Source organism: Triturus cristatus, chromosome 6 (genome assembly GCF_964204655.1).
Source record: "Triturus cristatus chromosome 6, aTriCri1.1, whole genome shotgun sequence".
NCBI classification, from domain to species: Eukaryota; Metazoa; Chordata; class Amphibia; order Caudata; family Salamandridae; genus Triturus; species Triturus cristatus.
The window spans coordinates 1118088013-1118109299 of NC_140589.1; the positions used below are offsets into that span (position 1 = coordinate 1118088013).

Sequence of the window (21287 nt, forward strand, 5' to 3'; positions counted from 1 at the left end):
CCCAGGCAGTGGTGGATTGGAGAGACTCAGCCAAATTCACAATAAGATGTGGACTGGATACCACCGACTCACTGGGCAGAAAGATTGCAATGTCGGTAGCCCTTAGGCGCTACACATGATTGAGGACATCTGGCTTTTCAGGGGATGTCCAGTCAACCTTGCTGGACATGCCCTTTGATGGCCATCGTCTTTTTGGCAACAAAGCAGACTCTGCTTTCGAGCGCTTCAAAGATTCTCGGGCTACAGCCAGATCTTTTGGCCTCACTGCGTCTTCCCGACCACTCCAGTCCACTTTTTGCCCCTTTTGTGGCTAGGGAAGGGGAAACCAGCCACGTCCAGCCCAGTCCAGCCACCTGTTCACGCAAGCTGCCCAGTCTCTGCATGGCCACGGACGTGGGACTCAGTGACCTTGCGGGTCCACCCTCCCCCCCCCCCCCCCCCCCACAGCCTACAAACCCTCCTAGTCTGACATTTCAGGCCCATCAGTGGCCAGTGGGCAGCAGGATTCACCATCACCTCCCCCACTGGCAATCCATCACGCCGTACAGGTGGGTTTTGCAAATAGTCCGCAGGGGCTACTCCCTCCCCTTCAAGCCTACCCCTCCCTCCATGCCACTGTCTTTCGATCGTATGTCGGAGGATGATTTGGCGCTTCTCAATCAGGAAGTCTCAGCTCTCTTGGCCAAGGGAGGTATCGAGAGAGTCACTACGCCTGAAGTAGATCTTGGTTGCTATTCCTGCCACTTTCTAGTGCCCAAAAAGGACAAAGGCCTGTGTCCTTTTCTAGACCTCCGGGCCCTCAACCGCTTCCTCTGGAAGGAGAAGTTCAAAATGCTCACGTTGGACTTGCAGGATGCCTATTTCCATATTTCTGCCCTGCCAGACCACAGACGCTACCTACGGTTCACAGTAGGCCACGAGCATTTTCAGTTCACCCTACCAGTGCCCCTCGGGTGTTCACGAAAGTGATGCCGGTGGTCAGAGCTCATCTGTACAGGCCAGGGGTTCCAGCCTTCCCCTATCTCAACGACTGGCTGTTGAAAGAGGGCTTGCCCCAGGCTGTCGTCTCCCACGTCCAGACTATAGCGAATCTCCTGCATTCGCTGGGGTTCACTATCAATGTGCCGAAGTCACACCTGACTCCCTCTCAGACGCTCCCTTTCATCGGAGCTGTCTGGACACAGTGCAGTTTCAGACCTATGCTCGCGAGCAGCGAGTACGGTATATTCGGGCTATGATACCAATGTTCCAGCCTCTATCCCGGATTTTGGTGAGAATGACCCTGAGGCTGCTGAGCATCATTGCCTCCTGCATCCTGCTGGTAGATCATGCCAGATGGCATATGTGGGCTCTGCAGTGGGACCAGAAGTTCCAGTGGGCGCAGCACCAGGGGAATCTCTCTGATTACATCCATATCTCGCAGGGAACTGCACAATATTTACCGTGGTGGCTAACAAACCAGGCTTGGCTCAGAGAGAGATCCCTCTTCCATCCCCAAACAGATTTCATAGTGGTGACAGAATCGTCACTTCTGGGATGGGTTGGCCATTTGGGAGAGGTGGACATCAGAGGCCGAGTCCGAGCTCCATATCAACCTGTTGGAGCTTCGGGCGATCCGTCTGGCACTGAAAGCTTTCCTTCCCTCTCCCAAAGGGATAGTGGTGCAGGTGTTTACCGACATCTCCACCGCCATGTGGTACTACAACAAACAGGGTGGGGTGGGGTCATGGACCCTGTGTCAAGAGGCTCTTCGCCTCTAGACTTGGCCGGAACATCAGGGCATGACCCTGGTGGTTCAACACCTGGCAGGTTCTCTGAGCGCCAGGGCGGACAAACTCAGCCGTCGGTGCCTGGTATATCCCGAATGGTGTCTCCACTCGGAGGTGGTTCAAGGTCTCCTTCAGCAGTGAGGCGAGCCTTGGTTAGATCTGTTCACCACCAAAGAGAACGTGCAATGTCAGCAGTTCTTCGTGTTGGAGTTTCCAAGGCGGCGCTTGCTCTGCAGCGCTTTGCATCGTGAGTGGAATTGCGGCCTCCTGTATGCCTTTTTGTCTGTACCACTTCTGCCCCGAGTGCTGCAGAAGATCAAGCACGTCCCGGCCCAAGTCATTCTTGTGGGCCCTGGACAGGGCACAAAGTGTCTGGTACCCTGAACATGGTCATCGATTCTTCGATCACACTGCCCCTTCAGGAGGATCTTCTGTTGCAGGAGCAGTGGATGCTTCTTCACCCAAACCTGTCCATCCTCCACTTCCTTGCGTGGAGATTGAGCGGCGAATGTCGACAGCTTTTGACCTTCTACCTGAAGTCTGTAATGTCATCTTGGCAGCCAGGCGTCCCTCCACTATAACAATATACGCCTGTAGATGGAACAAGTTTGTGGCATGGTGCACAGCAAAGACTGTGGATCCCCTTTCTGCCCCTCTTTCAGAGGTTCTCTTGTATATACTTTCTTTGGCCCAGCAGGGCTCTCCTCTGGGCACTCTTAAAGTCTATCTTGCTGCTATCTCTGCTTTTCGTCGTCTACTACATCAGCCATCCTTATTCAAGTCTCCTATTATAAATAGATTCTTTACGGGCATTACTCATCTCTTTCCATCCATCTCCTTTCATAATGCCCCAGTGGGACTTGAATCTTGTTCTAACATATATTATGTTTACTCCCTTCGAGCCTGTTCACAACTGTCCTTTCAGGCTCCTCTCTCTAAAAACTCCCTTCCTTGTTGCTATCACCTCTGCTCGCAGGGTGAGTGAGCTTCAAGCTCTGTCTTGTAAGCCCTCTTTCGTCTTGGTGCATCCAGACAAAGGGGTGCTTAAGGCAAGGCCCTCGTTCCTTTCTGAAGTGGTTACACCATTTCACATAGGGCAAACAATCACTTTGCCCCACCTTTTTCCCACCTCCGCACCCTTCAAAGGAGGAGGAGAGACTTCACCAACGTGCATTGTCATTCTACCTTGACCGCACAAAAGATTTCCGGGTGGCTGATGAACTCTTCGTTGGCTATGTAGGTGCCAAGAAAGGTCGGTCTGTTCAAAAGCATGCCATCGCTCGATGGGCTGTCCTTTGTATTAAAATCTGTTGCGCTTTAGCAAAAAGGGAACTTCCAGTGTGGCTGCGTGCTCATTCCACTAGGGCTTTGGCAGCAACCACTGCATTAGCACGTGCAGTTCTACTTCTTGACATCTGCCAGGCGGCCACATGGGCATCCTTGCACACAATCACCAGACATTACAGCCTGGACAACTAAGTCCGGAGGGACGGCTATTTTGCTCGTTCGGTCCGCCAGGATTTTCTGGTGTGAACTTAGTTTGCAGACCCTCCTCCAAGGTTGGTATTGCTGGGATATCTATTTTGAGTTAAGCAATCTATAACTAGGAGTATCTTTCAGATGAACTCCCCCAGGATGGGCAGGGTTCATGAAGGGGAAGCTCCAAAGGCATGCCGCCTTTGTGAGCCTCCCCAGACCATTTGCTGCTTTCAGCAACTGCTCCCCACTAGTTCTACCCCCCACTTTGGGCCGGGGATCCGGTGGGGAAAAACAAGTGAGGGAAAGGGGTGTGCCCACCTCTGCCAACTCTACCCCTCAGGTGGGGGAGGCGAGGTGAAGCACAACTCTGAGTACCGGACATCTTGAGGATGGAAGGACCTAGCCAACCAGGGACAGGCCCCTGCCCCTTCCCACTGAAGGGTGGCACGATAGGGGGTGTTCCCACCCCACGGAAGGGACCCATTGGTCCCTGCCCTTACCTACCTGTGACGCCCCTAAATCTAGTATTTAGTGGGCGCCCTGAACCTTGCTTCCTCAGATCCAGCCTGACAACAAGAAGAAAAGAAGAAGGACCGAACAGCCGTGCAGCCAGCTAACAAGAGAAAGACGCCCACCGACTTGGCCTTAGCGCTACCGGCCTGTCTCCCCTCGAACCTGCTCTTGCGAAATCTCGGTGTGTCCTGCATCCAGCAACCTCAAAAACCCCAGAGGACCTGCCTGCCTTCACTTCCAAAGACAGCTTCTTCCGTAAACATTTGATTTGTTCAACTTCAACCTCTGGCAGCAGCCAGAGACCACAAATCCAGCCCACTCCTCACCCGCTGAACCAGGCCCGAGCTCGAGTGGAAAAACACCACAAGGAAGTCACCCCAGCGATCCTGACCCTAGATCCGGCGACCCCTGACCTGCCTCAAGTGTCCAGCCGAGGCCTGCAGCCTAAATCCAGAAGGCCCCCTAACCCCGACCAGGAGCTGATAAAAAGATTCGACCCCAATAGGATCCCCTGCTCCCAAAGCACCATGGCCTTGTGTGCCCAAACTGACGGTGCCTAACCAACCCTCAACTTCCCAACTTACCTCTCCAAGTGGTGGTCGCACCCAGAAGTCCTTCGTCTCCCTGCCTGTAGTGCTTTTGCAAACTGGAGGTTCTCCAAAGAAAACAGGGCGGCCGACGTCGAAACAGCACTCTGCACCCGGCTACCCCAGTGCCGCTGAGGGTGCACCTTTTTGTGCTACTTTGTTTCCCCATTTGCCCTGACCTTAACCCTAGGAGCTTTGCTTCCACAACCCAGTGGCCTGCTTGCCAGCAGCCACCAACCAGAGGCCCCCTATCCTCCATTGGATAATATTGGGCCTCAACACTCTGCACCCGGCCGCCATAGTGCCGCTGAGGGTGAAACAACAGTGCATCACTGACCCTGGGGGACCCCTGAGTCTAACCCCAGAACCTTAACTCCAACAGTCTATTACTTACCTGTGAACCGATAACCTGTTTTTCCTCCATAGGATAACATTGGCAATTTTCTTCCAAAAGGTTTTTAAGTGTGGAGTTTTGAAATCTAAAAATATTCTTTAAAAATTGCACAAATAAACCAAATGTATTTACTTACCTGTTTACAGGAAATGTCCCAGAGCTAACGCCAGGTATCCAGTACTGAGTAAGAAAAGTAACGTAAAAAGTGACTTACCTGTAACTTACTGAAAAAGACTATTCATTTCAATGTACTGTATTTGCTAAGTGTTGCAACCTGCTGCATCCCCTGTAAATCAAACAAAGTACAAGTTCTATTGCATTTTCAAACTGTTCTATATCCAGTAACTTATTACTGAAAAGTATTTAATGCTTACCTGTGCCAGGCTTGCTTGGTTCTAAAAAATAAAACAGTATATATTTTTATACAAACACAATTGGCCGAGAGTTCAGTTATTGAGTGTGTGAATTCATTTGCTGACTGAGTGTGTACATCAAATGTCTAACACTGTCCTCTGATACTGCCTTACTGCTCGGCCACTCTACCACAAATAGAGAGTAAGGTTCTATCTAACTTTAACCTCTGCCTACCTCTGGGGTCACTTGGTCTCTATACACACTATTCCTCATTTTGGTGTGGTATATATAGAGCCAGTTTCCAACACACATGCACTCTAAGGATAAAATGAAAAAAGTAGTGCATGAAAAGCAAGCAGCAGACAGACACAAGTAATGTGCCCATTCTCTAAGGTAGGGACGAACGCCATAAGAGGAAGGAAAGCCCACTCAAGCAATCGAGTGAAAAGTAACCAAATGAGTGACTGTAAATCCAACCAATGGTAAACAATGGGTGTGCTCTGAGCCTATTATGAGCTGACAGTAAGTCTTTTCGTCCACAGACTACGGTTGTACTGTTTGGTAGACGAGACCTGGCAAGTACAGGTGAAAAAAATACCACAGAATGAACCATATATTTAGATGTGCAGAGTATAAAATGCTATTATGATTGTTGAGGGGGGGGAGGAACATCATGACTCACTTGAGGCTTCACCTCTTTTGAGTCATGATCCCTCTCCTTACTCATTCCACAATGGTAATAAATAGCATATTGGGCTTCCTCATCTGCTTGTATTGTCTATATTACTGTTGAGTTCACATTCTCACAGTACGCCAACAATATCTTAAATTGCACTTCTGGGTAGAACTCTTAATAGCTTGCTTAATTCATCAAAAGGAGCGAGTAAATGCTTTCAAACATAAAAAAATGATTGTGCTAAAATGAATATAATAAGTGTGTAGTTGCCACACCCGGAAAAAAATTATTTCAGGACCAGACTACCACAGCACAATAATGGTGGTGTCTCTCGGGTTAGATGCGAAAACTGGTTTAGTTTGAAATGTTTTATAACGTTTCTTGCATGATTGAGTAAACAAATTATATAATTCTAGGTGTGGTGCATTTGTACATTAACTGTAGTAAGGCCTTTCTACTTTCAGAATTTATACACCATTCTCTGAAGATACCAACTCTGTCGGTCAGCGCCTCCTAAATTCTGTTCTCAATACAATCATAATGATCAGCGTTATTGTGGTGATGACTATCTTCCTTGTTCTACTGTACAAGTATCGATGCTATAAGGTAAGATGTTCATTTCTGTCTTCACTATTTCATGTTTGTAATTTAGATGTCTTGATAAAAGATGCCTCTAAAGTTTGTTTTTGGGCAACTGTTTACTAGTCCTATCTAAATGTTCATGTGAGTTGGTTCTTCATGTTCTCTGTCTCTTTCAAAGGTAAATTTGATCATTAGGTGGATTACATTTGCATAATAGTGAGCAAACCTAAGTACAGGTTGTAAAAAAAGTATACAAAGTAACATATACTCTTAAAAAGAAATATTCTTTGCCCGGAATTGGTTTCACCGTATCTCTTAGGCTAAAAGAGAAAGCATTGCTAATTTAAAAAAAATGTATTGCAAAGCCTTCAAAAAATAATTCTTATGCCTTCCTCTCATTCCTTCCTTCTTGTCTATCAACCTTGTATTTCTGCTGTTCATATTACTATTAGAATGTTTGGTGTTCCTGCAAGAGTGATGCATAACATTGTAGACACTGCAAAAAATTGCCATAGTTACAAATTAAGGGGTACATTCACAAAGGCATTTACGTTATGTGACACACTTCTTCTGTAGTACTACAACACATACTAATAAATTCCTTTGTGAATTGTCCCAATAGTTTCCAATATAGATGAGTTGGAAAATTGTTTTTCATGTGTTAAAAGAGTGATCATTACAAAAAGCCACCAAAATGTAAACTTTAATTTAGGATTAATTATAAAAACCCTACAAGAGACACCTAAGAAAATCAAGAAGGCAATTCCATATTTGCGAAATTCATTGCACAGCTTTTTGTTTTTGTTTATTTCATGATTTATGTACAATATTATTTCATTCTTGATCAAATTAATACATGCAATGGTACTCAAAGAATAATCATAAACATGATTCAGATTTTTATTACATGTTGATGATTTCACAAAAATTGTTAGCTATTAATGAGTTTGATATATTTTAACTAATAAAATGAATTTTGAGAATATGGAATTGCATTCTCGATTTTCTTAGATGTTTTATATTTTATGTGTAATAGCAGGCTAACTATCATTTAGAGAGCGCCCGGCACTAGACAAACTATTTATCCCTTTTTCCTTGATTAGTTTAAAGGTTATGGGGCCCATTCATGAATTCATTTTTGAGTATGTGAAGTAGAACTACTTCACCAACTACTTCACCAACTTAAAAATGCCTGGGTAAATGTATCCTCAAGTAACCAATAATTTTGACACCATATAAAGGAGAAAGTGCCGCTTTTAGAAACGTAGGCAGTTGGTTTGTTTCAAATGTAGGGCTGCAAAGTGAAGCTGATCTGCCTACAGATTGCTTTAGCTGTGTGCAATACACAAAATACAGAAAGGCGGTCCTTGAGTTCACCCCATTCAGCCAATAGCTTGTTTGGGCCAGCTACCTTCAGCCATTGTTTGAAATAACTATCTGACATTTTAGGTCTCTCCAAAGCGTTTTGCAGATATCTGCATTTAGCACTGCTGATTGAGCAAAAGAGTTTGTCTCTGGCAGCTGGCATTCAAACATATAAGAGAGCCACCAGACTGACACTTGTTGAGTTTTGTCCCGACAGTGTGATATGTGGGAACCATGCTTAGACGCTCTGGGTCCTGCTAGTGTAATATGTGCTTTGCTATGCCCAGCTAGCTTGTTCTTTGACACAGGCTACTGGGGAAGCACATTGATGTGGCAATTGTCTTAGAGCAGATTTCCCCAAGAACCCTATAGTGTTTGCCAACTGTATCATTCCATGTTCTCCTGCTTCATCAGAAGAGGCGTCACTGCTCACCTGGCGCCCATTGCTGGTACAAGTGAGCTGGCACTCTCAGTCTTTTCAGACTGTGCTTTTTGGGAAGTGAGCATGCAGACTGCTGGACCCCAGGGTCAGCATGTGGGAAAATGGCGAAGGACTACACAAGTGCTTGGGCGGTTTCTGGTCACTGCTCTGGTACCAGTATGTGATGCATGGAATTACATGAACAAACATGTTGTCTGTGTTTTTTTAAAGATCTTCTGGTCCTGACAGAAGGTGAGGGCATCACATAGGAGGATGAGTGCAAAGTGACCACTGGTGGCTTCACTAACAGGCAGCTGATGAGGTATCCTTGAGAGATGATCTCCTGGTCTTCACCTTGTGGTCTTCACTGCTCCCTCTCCAACCACCCTTCTGTGCGACCCCACCATACTTATGCAAAAGTAGCATGTACTGACTATTGATGATGATGCAAATCTGGTCATATGCTGATGATTATTTAGGCATGGTGCTAATATGCACCAACCACTAATGATTTTTAAGTGATGGGGCACATCTGAACACATACTAGGATTACTTCATAGTGTTGCAAATATGAAAATGTACCCAGGAGGGTCGAGCGATAATCCAAATGCCTCCATTCAGCCAACACTTCTAAGTGATAGTTCAAATCTGGTCCAGCAGTCAAAATAGTGTAGTGCAAATCTAAGCATCCATTCAAGATTAATAAAGGGACTGGGAAATCCTCACATGCTCACTGTTGATATAATTCGGTTAATTCTGGACCTATTGGTGGCAATCTTGGCATGACAATGTGCACTTTCGGGCTGTTTACAGTGGCATCATGGTATTAATTCTTTATATATTGTGGGCATTCTTACCATAATGGTGCACAGCCCTAGCAAAATGAGTGTGCTTACGATCCCATGAAGCGACATTAGACACCTGCAACTCTTGGAGCTTCTTCTTGACGACCTAGCAAAGTTTGAACATATGTCTGGGACACAATTTGGAGGTGCTCTTTCTTCCTTGTTGTATTTCACATTATGGTTTCTTAATGGTCAAGTGGGGAGGAAAGAGAAGCTTTGCCGTTCTGGTTTTAGAAGGATGTCTCTCTCTTGTGTCCTACTGAATATTTTCCTTGACCTCCACTTTAATACTTTTCACCAGAACTTCGTAATGCAGGTGTTGACAAGAAGTTACTTTGCGTTTGACACAATGGCCATCAAGGAATGTTTAATTATATATATATATATAAAATATATATATATATATATATATATATATATGTGTGTGTGTGTGTGTGTATGTATATATGTGTGTGTATGTATATTTGTATGTGTGTATGTACGTATATTATCTACTGGCGGTCGCCAGTAGATAGTTATAGTTACAACCTAGTTTCCAGAGGAAATCTAAAAATTCTATTTTGAATAACTTTGGCGCCGGTTGACGAATCCTTGCGAAATTTTCAAAACTAATGGGGCGCTCCGTTCAGCTCCTACCCTGAAAGTCTCGGGGTGATTCGTCAAGTGGAGGCCGAGAAAAAGGGGGGGTCCCAAAACACGTTTTCCCCATGCATTTTTCCATAGGACCTTTAGTCGCAGCTACAGCCCGAACGGCTGAACAGAATTACGTGAAATTTGGCAGAGAGGTAGCCATAAGGTCAAGGAAGTGCCTTTTTTTTGCAGGTCTGGTGTAAATCTGTTCAGTATTTCCTGAGAAAATAGCATTTAAAAGCATATCAATATCTATACGCGCGCACCGTGCGCGCACTGTGCGCGTACCCTGCCGTGCGTGAGCGCAATTCTGATTGGTTGTTAGATGTCGGTAAACATTCGAATCGGTCGAAACCAGGAAGTGTCGGCCGCCATTTTGTCTCTCGCAGTCTGAGGGGGAGAAAAAAAAAGGTGGAGAACGTGAAAAGGGGGCAGAGTGGACAGTTCCTGACCCCCTAGCCTTGGTCAGGGGGTCACAGAAGGACGCCCAAGGGAGAAAAAACACAAATTTTCTTTTTTTTTTTTTTTAAATCGCGAGGTGCGCGCACCGCGCACGCACTGCGAACTGTGGGTGCTCGGTGCGCAAAGCGCACCGAGTGCCCACAGAGCGCGCACGGTGCGAGAAGCGCACCGTGCGCGCACCGTGCGCGCACGGTGAAAAACCTGGAAAAAAAAAATAATAAATACATAACTTGGCATTTAAAAAACCGTACAAATTCACTGAAAAAACCATAGGTTTCACACACGTTATAGTTACGAATTAGCATTTAAAAAACCTTGCAAATTCACTTAAAAAACCATAGGTTTCACACATGTTATAGTTAGCTGGACATTTCACTCGTAAAAAACCAATGAAATTCCCCCGTTATAGTTAGTGCAGGCAACTATAACTCACGCGACCGCAATCCTCTGCTGATGACGTCAGATATTACATCACTGATGACATATGTGTCTTTATGAAAAATAAATATTTGTAATATATGTATAGCTAAAGATTAATGGAAGAAGACATGGGTAAATAAGTGTCTAAATACAGTGATGTAATATCTGACGCCATCAGCAGAGGATTGCGGTCGCGTGAGTTATAGTTGCCTGCACTAACTATAACGGGGGAATTTCATTGGTTTTTTACGAGTGAAATGTCCAGCTAACTATAACGTGTGAAACCTATGGTTTTTTTAGTGAATATATACATATATATATATATATATATATATATATATATATATATAATATATATATATGAAAGCAAATGGGAACTGCTTCGTTACTACGCCATTGAACAAGTGCCATATTTGGAACGCGGAGGCAACCGTGAAAAACTTCTCCGTCAGAAGGAGTCTAAGCACATTGTTTCATTCAGAACTCTGACTCCTTATGGCTTAAATCAGGATGAGGAACTTTTTGTACATTTGTGAACTCATTATTTGGTGGTTATAGACCATTTTCATCAATTACCGCAATACAAAAAAAAAAAAAATTTTGCAGTTAATTTTGTAGTTGTAATCCATGCATGGCGCAGCAGTACAAGGCTTAACAGTATTTAGCTAGAATCTTGTACACATGAGTTCAATCAGCCAATTTTGGTATACATAAATGCGCAATGTCTCAACACCCACTAGAGGGATGTAATTCCATGGTTATGTATAGTACCCTGTGTTCGATTTCGGACTTGAGGGTTAATGCAGCCTTAAAATACTGTTTTAATGCCATGCCGTTGGTATACCCACTAGAGGGTATTTAAAATCTGGAACTGCAGATTTAATGGTATTTGGAGTTCAAAAGCTGAGTTCCCAAATCATCACAATAATTGGGCATTGCTATTTGCAAAAGTATGTTGTTAAGAATTGTATTAATGACAAACTCATCCCTTTTTTTCCTCTTTTCTCCATATGTAATTTTACATAATTTAGAATTTTTGTAATTCACCAGCACAATGTGCAATTTAAATGCTCTACAATGACCAGAATGCTTTGCCATTTTTTCAATAGGAAGTTAAGGTAACAATAGAAATAAATGATGCCTGGTCATTTTGTAGGTAACCCGTGATCAAGGTTCGAGTAAGAACCGAAACGCGTTGGGCCAGTGTTGTTTGGCTTGTTTTGCTGATGAATTTGATTTTGGATTAAAACGAACTGCAACTAAACAAGTGGATTCCGTTTGAGTGCGGGTTCTCCTGACCTCTGGGCTCAGAGGTCTCTTGCTGTTCATATATATATATATATATATATATATATATATATATATATATATATATATATATATAATCTACTGGCGGACGCCAGTAGATAGTTATAGTTAGGACCGTGTTTCCATAGGAAATCTGAAAATTCTATTTTGAATAACTTTGGCGCCGGTTGACGAATCCTCGCAAATTTTTCAAAATAGGTGGGGCGCTCCGCTCCGCTTCTACCCTGAAAGTCTCGGGGTGATTAATCAAGCGGGGGCCGAGAAAGAAGGGGGGTCCCAAAACGCGTTTTCCCCATGCATTTTTCCATAGGGACCTTTAGTCCAAGGTACAGCCCGAACGGCTGAACAGAATTATTTGAAATTTGGCAAAGAGAAAGTCCTCAGGTCAGGGATGTGCCTTTTGAATATCTGGAGTCAATCTGTTCAGTAATTCCTGAGAAAATTTCAGTTGAAAGTACATATATATCTATAGGCGCGCACTGTGCGCGTACGGTAAGCATACCGTACGCGCACGCTGACGTGCGCGAGCGTAATTCTGATTGGTGGTTACATGACAGTAAACATTCCAGTTGGTCGAAATCAGGAAGTGTCTGCCGCCATTTTGTCTCTCGCACTCTGAGGCAGTGAAAAACAAAGGTGTAGAATGTGAAAAGGGGGCAGGGTGGACAGTTCCTGACCCCCTAGCCTTTGTCAGGGGGTCACTGAAGGACCCCCAAGGATGAAAAAACATTTTTTTTTTTTATCGAAAAAGCGCGGGGTGCGCGCACTGTGCGCGCACGGCACGCACAATGCATCATGGGTGCTCGGTGCACGAAGCGGACCGAGCGCCCACAGCGCGCGCACGGTGAAGAACCTGAAAAATTTTTTTTTTAATAACTTAGCATTTAAAAAACCATACAAATTCACTTAAAAAACCATAGATTTCACACACGTTATAGTTAGGAATTAGCATTTAAAAAAACCTTGCAAATTCACTTAAAAAACCATAGGTTTCACACATGTAATAGTTAGCTGGACATTTCCCTCGTAAAAAACCAATGACATTCCCCTGTTATAGTTAGTGCAGGCAACTATAACTCAAGCGACCGCAATCCTCTGCCGATGACGTCAGATATTACATCACTGTATTTAGACACCTATTTACCCATGTCTTCTTCCATTAATCTTTAGCTATACATATATTACAAATATTTATTTTTCAGAAAGACACATATGTAATCAGTGATGTAATATCTGACGTCATCAGCAGAGGATTGTGGTCGCGTGAGTTATAGTCGCCTGCACTAACTATAACAGGGGAATTTCATTGGTTTTTTACGAGGGAAATGTCCAGCTAACTATTACATGTGTGAAACCTATGGTTTTTTAAGTGAATTTGCAAGGTTTTTTAAATGCTAATTCCTAACTATTACGTGTGTGAAACCTATGTTTTTTTTAAGTGAATATATATATATATATATATATATATATATATATATATATATCTATAGTTAGGAATTACTTTTCCCATAGATGAAGCATTTTTTGTTCTGCTAATAACTTTGGTGCCGTTTGACGAATCTGGATAAAATTTAAAAAAATATTACACCAGTTAGGTCAGCTGCTGTATGGAAAGCTTTCGGGTGATTTTTCAAGGGGTGGTTCGAGAAAAAGGTAGGGGTTTCCAAACGCTTTTTCCCTATGTATTGTCCTGGGGATTTTGCAGGTTCAAACATGACTACAGCTCGACCGCTAAACAGAATTACACAAAATTTTACAGAAAGGTAGATCTTGGTTCAGAAAGAGCCCCTTTTGTAATTTGGTGTAAATCTGTTAAGTAGTTTGGGAGTTATTAAAGGAAAAACTAATTTATATATCTAGGGACGCGGAGGGTCTGTGGATCCAACAGATCTTAAAATGAGATCCGATTGGCTGCCAACACTTCACCCAGGAAATGTTGGCTGCCATCTTGGGACTCGGGACTGAGCCCAAATCCCAAACAAACCACAAAAAAACCAAGAGGAGACAGGTTAGGAATATTTGGCCCTGGGGATGTGGTCACTGGGCCAAAAAGGCTTGGGTAGGGGCATCGTATGTCCCCCTCCCCTTTTATTTACATTGTGGCCCACGGGATGCTGTCCCCGGCACATAATTAGGCATAATTACTTTACATTAAAACAAAACCTAGAAATTCACTGAAAAAAACGAAGGGTAACGTAGCATTATAGCTTAGTGATTAGATCAGTGACAACATTAAAGTTTCAACTACAAAAAGTACATCAATTCACCAGCTTTAGTTAGCAGGGCTAACTATAACTTGTGCCCCCGCCATACACTGCTTATGACTTCACATATTACATCACTAATGACATCATTTATGACATCACTGATGACATCATTTGGTTACATCATCCAACAAGCGTGTTAGTTTGTTTTATAGTTTACATAGTGGCGGGTAACTACCATATCACTTTTCTAACTAATTTATATTGTACAGCATGTATCCAGCTAATGGGTGTAAGTGTTTACAAAACGCATGTGCTCCTAACGGATAATAGTGGTTTTGAGTTATTGGACACGTTATAAATCTTTGTATTGAAGAGTAACTCTGTGTGCAGGTGACAGTTGACAGCTTGTATTCAGCTTGTTCCTCCCAGGGATTTTGGCTCTGTAGCAAAGGTTTCCAACAGGACTAAGATTCTATGTAAAACATAATAAGTATTGTAGGCAGCCTTACAAGACATTGACCCTGACGTCAACGCCGCTGCCATATTTCTTGACGCCACTAAGGCGTTTGATTCCCTGGAGTGGGATTATCTGGCTTTCGTGTTGCAGCGGATGGGATTCCCCGCCCCATTTCTGGCCTGGGTGAATTTATTATACTCTGGGGTGCGAGCGAGAGTTCTGGTGAACAGTATTCAGTCGCCCCTCTTTACGATCACACGGGGCACCCGTCAGGGGTGCCCATTATCGCCTCTTCTGTTCGCCTTAGCCATCGAACAACTCGCGGCTAAGGTCCGACAACACTTTCGGGAATATGCATTGATATACCCTGAGAGACAGATTTTAATTTCTTTATATGCAGATGATCTTACCTTATATCTGCGAGACCTTGCCGTTATCCTCAACCCCATTCTCCGTTTGCTGATTCGGTTTGGATACCTTTCTGACATAAATATGAATTGGGGAAAGTCACAAATCTTCCCCCTCCCAGACTCCACCCCAGAGTTTAGACCAGATTACCCCTTGGGGTGGTGCGCGGACACCCTCACTTATCTTGGGATTCATATTTCCCGCTGCCGGGAGGAGTTGATGTGTACGTCCATAATTAGAGCGCTTGATTCCATTTCGGACAAGGTCACCAGATGGATAGCGATGCCTCTCTCAATGGCGGCTAGGATCTCCCTGACTAAAATGGTGGTATTGCCTAAACTTCTATATCTCTTCACTAACATTCCCCATGCCCCTAGTCATTATTTTTTTAAAAAGCATCAAGACTCAGTTGATCCGGCTAATCTGGGGTGGGAAGCAGCCCAGGCTCGCCTGGGATGTTCTCACTCGCCCTTATGACTCTGGGGGATTCGAGGTCCCAGATATAGAGCTATACTTTATATGCGCTCAGGCTCACTTTGCAGCCTATTGGATGCACCCTCCTCCATACATGCCCCACCTCGCCATCGAAGATGGTTACATGTGGCCCACACCCTGCACAGCCTATTTAAGTACTCCAGCTGTCTCCCGGCATATGGCTGTTACCACAGTCCAATGCACAACTAGTGCCTGGCGGGAATTGGCCGGTAAATTGCAATGTCCTGTACTCTACTCTCCTTTGGCACCGCTGCTGGGGAGGCACGACCTACCAGTGATGTTGGAAGGGGGGTGCCGTCGGATGCTGCACAAATTGTCTTGCCTCACTTGGGGCCAATTGTATAAAAATGGGAAATTCATCACCAGTGAGGAGTTCTTTGGGGATGCTTCCCCCACGCCATTAGAACTATTCTATTATGTACGACTCAGGCAGGACATGTGCACTGCGACGCCGTGCTTCCCATTGGAGCCTACTGTTATGCTTCCTCTACATATTCTGTTACAACAGCCCTCCCCGGATCGGGTGGTATCGCACAACACAGGGGGAGTGGGAACGGGATTCGGCTCCGGCTAAGGGTAAATGGGAGGCAGAATTGGGAGGTTCCATCACGATTGAACAATGGGCTTTTTGTTGCCTTCAGATTGGTACCCTCTCCGCCAACAGTAGGTTGCGACTTATACATTATAAATATATCCATAGATTGTATTACATGCCTGCCCTGCTTCATCGCCTGCACTTACGAGACACTGACTGCTGTGATAGATGCGGAGCTGAGGGGGCGGACTTTGGACACTTGGCCTGGAGCTGCCCGCCGATCAGGGAATATTGGGGGGCAAGTTTTACACGCACTGGATGAAATGGCGGAATTACATGTGCCTGATGACCCTCTCACGACCCTTCTCGGTTATACTGAGAGAATCTCCTCTAAGGTTCGGAGGTACGTCTCATTTGCTATCCTTATGGCGAAGAGACGAATAGCTAGTAAATGGGGACGAGGTCGAGCTCCTAAATTCAAGGACTGGCTGTCCGATTTGATTTATTGCCAGGAGCAGCTACACACTTATGCTGACCTAATGCCACCTTCCTCTTGCCCTAGGGATATTTGGGATCCTCTACATACATATTTGTTAGCTCACACCACACCAGCGGATACGACTCTCGATCCGACTTAGTGGAGGGGATATGGCGGGGGCTGCGGAGGGGCAGTGGGAGACTGGGACTGTCCGGGAGAATGGGCCGTACTGACTACCTCCCTGTGTTTGGGGGACTGTGCTAGGTAAAGATGAGGATGTACGACTTGGTTTGGAGTACGATCATTGGATAGTGAAATGGGGCAGTTTTGGTGTGCTAGGTACTGTTGGCTTCATTAACGTGGCTTATGGTTTTTTGATGGTGTTGTATCATTGTTTGTGGCCTTTATTGCTAACTGCCTATAATACCTACCCACCTGACGCGGCCGGCCCCCTGGGGTTGTAGGCGACTTGCTGTGATCACTTCCCCGCTGTCATACGTTAAGACTAATGGCTGCCGCAATGCCGGCCCGCTGGGATGTAGGCATATTGCTGTGTTAACTAATGTGCGGTGTCAATAAAGGTCTTGAAACAAAAACAAAAAAAAAGTATTGTAGGCAGCCTTAAGTTATTAGACAGAATTGTCTAAGTATGGCAATTTATACATAACATAGAAGACTGTCAGCCCCCGTAGTAACCTATGTACATGTGCTTGCTTTGCTTCAGAAAATAGGCTATCTGTTAAGTTTTCACCACTGTATGAACGCTGCAGGTAGTTTGATCTTTAGCACCTGCAGACCTTCGTTATTTTAAGTGAATAGCCGGCCTTTGGCCAAGTTTTGCTTAGAGTGTACATTGTTCTTAGGAGATACTTTTTAATACTCTGTCGTGCATTTCTCATGAGAGTTAATTATCTGTAAACAGTGTAGTACAGAGAAAACTCTCTCTATAGAGTAAACAGTCTTAACAGTATTCACTTTTCTACTCATATCCACTTCATTTGTCGATGTAGCTTCAGTGTCTGTCAGGGGTTTGATACAGGTAAACACTACCGGAGTGGGCATTACTTATGTAACAGTGCTTGAGTAACTTGAAGAACTTGGTTTTCCTGAACAGTTATATATAGATTGAACACCATGTGCAGGATAGGTTAACCCTTTCATCTGTGGTTCATAGTCCGCAAGAACTCAGAGATACCCATGAAGTGTATGGTATAGGGTTAGTGGTGCACATAACATATGCTTGTTTTACCTATGGGGGTTGTATGTATGTATGATAACAGTTATGATGCTTTATTGCTTTATATTATTCTAAGCTATTTTGCACTTACTTTCGTAGCTTTAATGCCATGCCCTTTTATAGAGCAAGGTGTACAAAAGAATCTTGGCTGATGTAATCAGTGATGTCATCAATTACGTCATTTGAGATATCATCAGTGATATCATTTGAGATGCCACTAGTGATGTCATATTTGAGGTTATAAACCGTGCATGGCATGGGTAGCAAGTTATAGTTGGCTTTGCTGACTTTCTGTGGGTTTTTTAGTTCAAAACATTCATGTTCTCACTGATATATTCACCTAACTATAATGTTAATTTAACCTTTTGATTTTCAGTGAAAAAAAATAAAAATAATATATATATATATATATATATAGATATATAGATAGATATATAGATATATATCTCTCTCCTACTGGCAGTCGCCAGTAGGTAGTTATAGTTAGGACCAAGTTTCCATAGGAAGAGCATTTTTTGTTTTGCTTATAACTTTGGCGTCGTTTGATGAAACTTCATGAAATGTTCCAAACTAATTCTTTGTTCATATCCGCTTCTATGTTGAAAGTTTGGAGGTGATTCGTCAAGGGGGGGGGGGGGGGTCCCAAAACCTGTTTTCTCCATGTTAATTTACATAGGACACTTTAGACAAGGCTACAGGTCGAACGGGTGAACGGAATTACCCCAAATTTGGCAGAAAGAATGGTCTTGGTCTAGAAAGCATGCTTTTGTATATTTGGTGTAAATCGGTTCAGTAGTTTTGGAGAAATATAAAAATTTGCAGATATCGATATTTGGGAATTCTGCCATCTGATTGGCTTAGGCGTTACGAGCACGAGCTTGATGCTTATTGGCTGCAAGCGGTGCGAGCGGTTGCAACTAGGAAGTGTTGGCAGCCATTTTGTGATTCCGTTGAAACGAGTAAGGGGGAAAAAGGGCAAAAAGAGTAGGAAACCGGAGGATAGGAGCACTGTAACCTCTGTGGGGGAGTGCGAAGCGAAGTAGTCACTCCTACCGGACTGAAAGTGCGGTGTTGCTCAGAGTGACCAGGTGCTGAGATGAGATATTGCTACTCTCGGGTATGAAACCGAAAGCCTAAACCGTGAGGTCATTGCTGTAAAGTGATGTGCTCTGGTCTTAGTAGCATACCTGTGGAAGTAGTGTTAGTAGGCGTTTATACCATACAGGGAGTGGGAAGCGAACTACTGACCTCTACCGTACGTTTATACTATACCGGAAGTGGGAAGCGAAGTACTCACGCCTACCGGTGTGAAGACTCTGGGATCAAACCGAGCTGATTGTTGGAAAGTGATGGGCTCTGAGGGCTGTAGCATACTGGCCGCTGTAGTATAACTGTGTAGGTAGTGTTAGTATGTGTTTATACTATACAGGGAGTGAGAAGCAAACTACTCACCCCTACCGGTCTCAAGACTCGTGGATGAAACCATGAGCTCATTGCTGTAAAGTCATGTGCTCTATTTAGTATTCCAATGTAAGTCATAGTAGAATGTTAGTATGTAATGCTACTATAATGTAACTATGTAATATTAGTATGTAGGGCTGTCATGAGGGGAATCTTGGGGAGTTTGTACACGGTGCTGGAGAAGACGGTTGCCTTGCTGTCTGGTCCTGTTGGTGGCTGTTTAAGCTGTCTTTTTTTCCTGCAATAAATCTACTTATCGGATTCACTGATGTCTTCCTCTTCACTACATACATTTGGTGAGGAGCGGGAGAAGGTAAAAAGAAGGCAGCACTCACCAAGATTTTGAGCTTGCTTGCATTTTGCTGAAGACCTATTTTCTTGGTGAAGCTGTTTCTACTCGTCCCAGGGTCGTCGGCTGATAGAACTATGTGATCCTACCTCTGGTAGGATTTATATTTTTTGATTTTGGGCTTCCTCTGCCTCTTCACTACACACTGGTTGCTGTACTACACGTGTGCAAGTAGTGTTAGTATGCGTTTATACTAATTCTGTAGTTGTGGATTAACCAATGCATCATGGCCCTATGGAGCGCCACCTCCCAGGTGCAGGTCATACAATGTCCCGGGGTGTGCATCCGCGGGACATTTATGTTTGCTATTACAGGGCGGGAGCATTGCTTCCACCCTGTGATAGTAAATTCTTGTTTGCCTTGTTGAAGCGTGAGGAGGAAATCCTCATATCACTTCAATAAAGCGGATCCGGATGGTAAAAATTGAGAAGAAAAAAAATTAAACAGGGTCTCACACGTTCATTTAAATGATCCCACTGATGGGTAATGTTCCGGGGCCAATCCTATTATTATATTGCGGGGTCTCTGCAGCACTGGGGACCTTAATCTCACATATAAATTAGGCGCGGGAGGGCACAGAGACGTTTCGCAGACTAGGGGATCGACACCTCCCCGGGTATTATTTACTAATTGTTCGGGGGGCTTCGAGGCCAACTCAAGACCGGGGATCGACAACCTCCGGGGCTTTACTTAAATATGCAGGGTGGGCTTTGCCAGTCCTTGAAGCCTCGGTGGCCCTAGGCAGTGCCTTATTGGCTCTGTAATCACACGGGCAGTACTCATGGCGTTATAAAGTGATACACTCATAGAACCCTCGCCGTTGTAGAATTACCCAGGCTTCATTTATGTAATAGTCTGTCGGAAAGCAAAGCGAGAATTAATTATGGCAGTGAAGTTAGGGGATGGAGGGTTAGTGGCGGATGCGCGGAAAAAGTATAGGTTAGCTCAACAGGCCACTAAGAGACTGGGAGGACAAGTTTTGGAGTGACTTGAAATCAGCTAGTGCCGAGAAAAATCAGAGGAGATTTTGGCACTTAATTAGAGCTAAACATAGGCCCATAGACTCGCTCATTACCTGTAACATTCCCGAGGAGTCCTGGTTTGAGCATTTTTCTTCCCTTTATACCGTGAATATGGAGGATGAACTAGACTACTTCCCACCCACTTCTGGTTGTCATGACTCAGGAGTGGATGTCCCTTTCACAGCTAGGGAGGTTGAACACTCTATTAAATCCCTTGTCCCGCTGAAAGCTGCAGGGCCCGACGGCTTGCCTGGGGACCTTTTCCGCCTTAATCCAGGAGAGTGGGGGGTTCTTATTGCTTCCTTGCTTAACACATCTGGGCAAGGAGCTCCACTCCCAGAGTCGTGGATGGGTGCAGAGGTCGTCCCGATCTTTAAGAAAGGGTCTCGGGATGACCCATCTAACTATCGCCCCATAAGTTTGATAGACTCGGACCAAAAAGTGGCAGGGAAAGTAATTTTGAGTAGGGTTCTCCAATGGGCAGAAGAAAATAAAATATTATCTGACTTCCAAGCAGGCTTCAGGGCTGGTACTGGGACCATCGAACAGTCATTTCGACTGCTGATGATTTACTGGAAGGTGGTAGTTATAGGCAAAGGCAGCCTGTATTTGGCATTTATCGACCTGCGGACTGCCTTTGACCTAGTACCCCGGGAGCGCCTGTGGCGGGTCTTGGTAAAGTTAGGTATGCCCGCGTACCTACTGTGCCTAATAATAAAACTTCATGAGAACAATTATGTGCAGGTGAGGTGGGGAACCCAGGGACAAAGGACTGCTCGCATTAAAGTTAGCAGAGGTGTGCGCCAGGGGTGCGTCCTCGCTCCCACACTCTT

The 21287-nt window shown here is 44.5% G+C and overlaps 1 protein-coding gene across 3 annotated transcripts in view; it reads left to right on the top strand.

The window, feature by feature from the left end:
- The window catches only part of PSEN2 (presenilin 2), a 575466-nt gene that overhangs the window by 156393 nt on the left and 397786 nt on the right, over positions 1–21287 (top strand). For all 3 annotated transcript variants that reach the window (XM_085611985.1, XM_085611987.1, XM_085611986.1), the window contains exon 4: positions 6237–6378. In XM_085611985.1, the coding sequence (XP_085468111.1) occupies positions 6237–6378 (142 nt within the window). The remainder of the gene's footprint in view (positions 1–6236; positions 6379–21287) is intronic.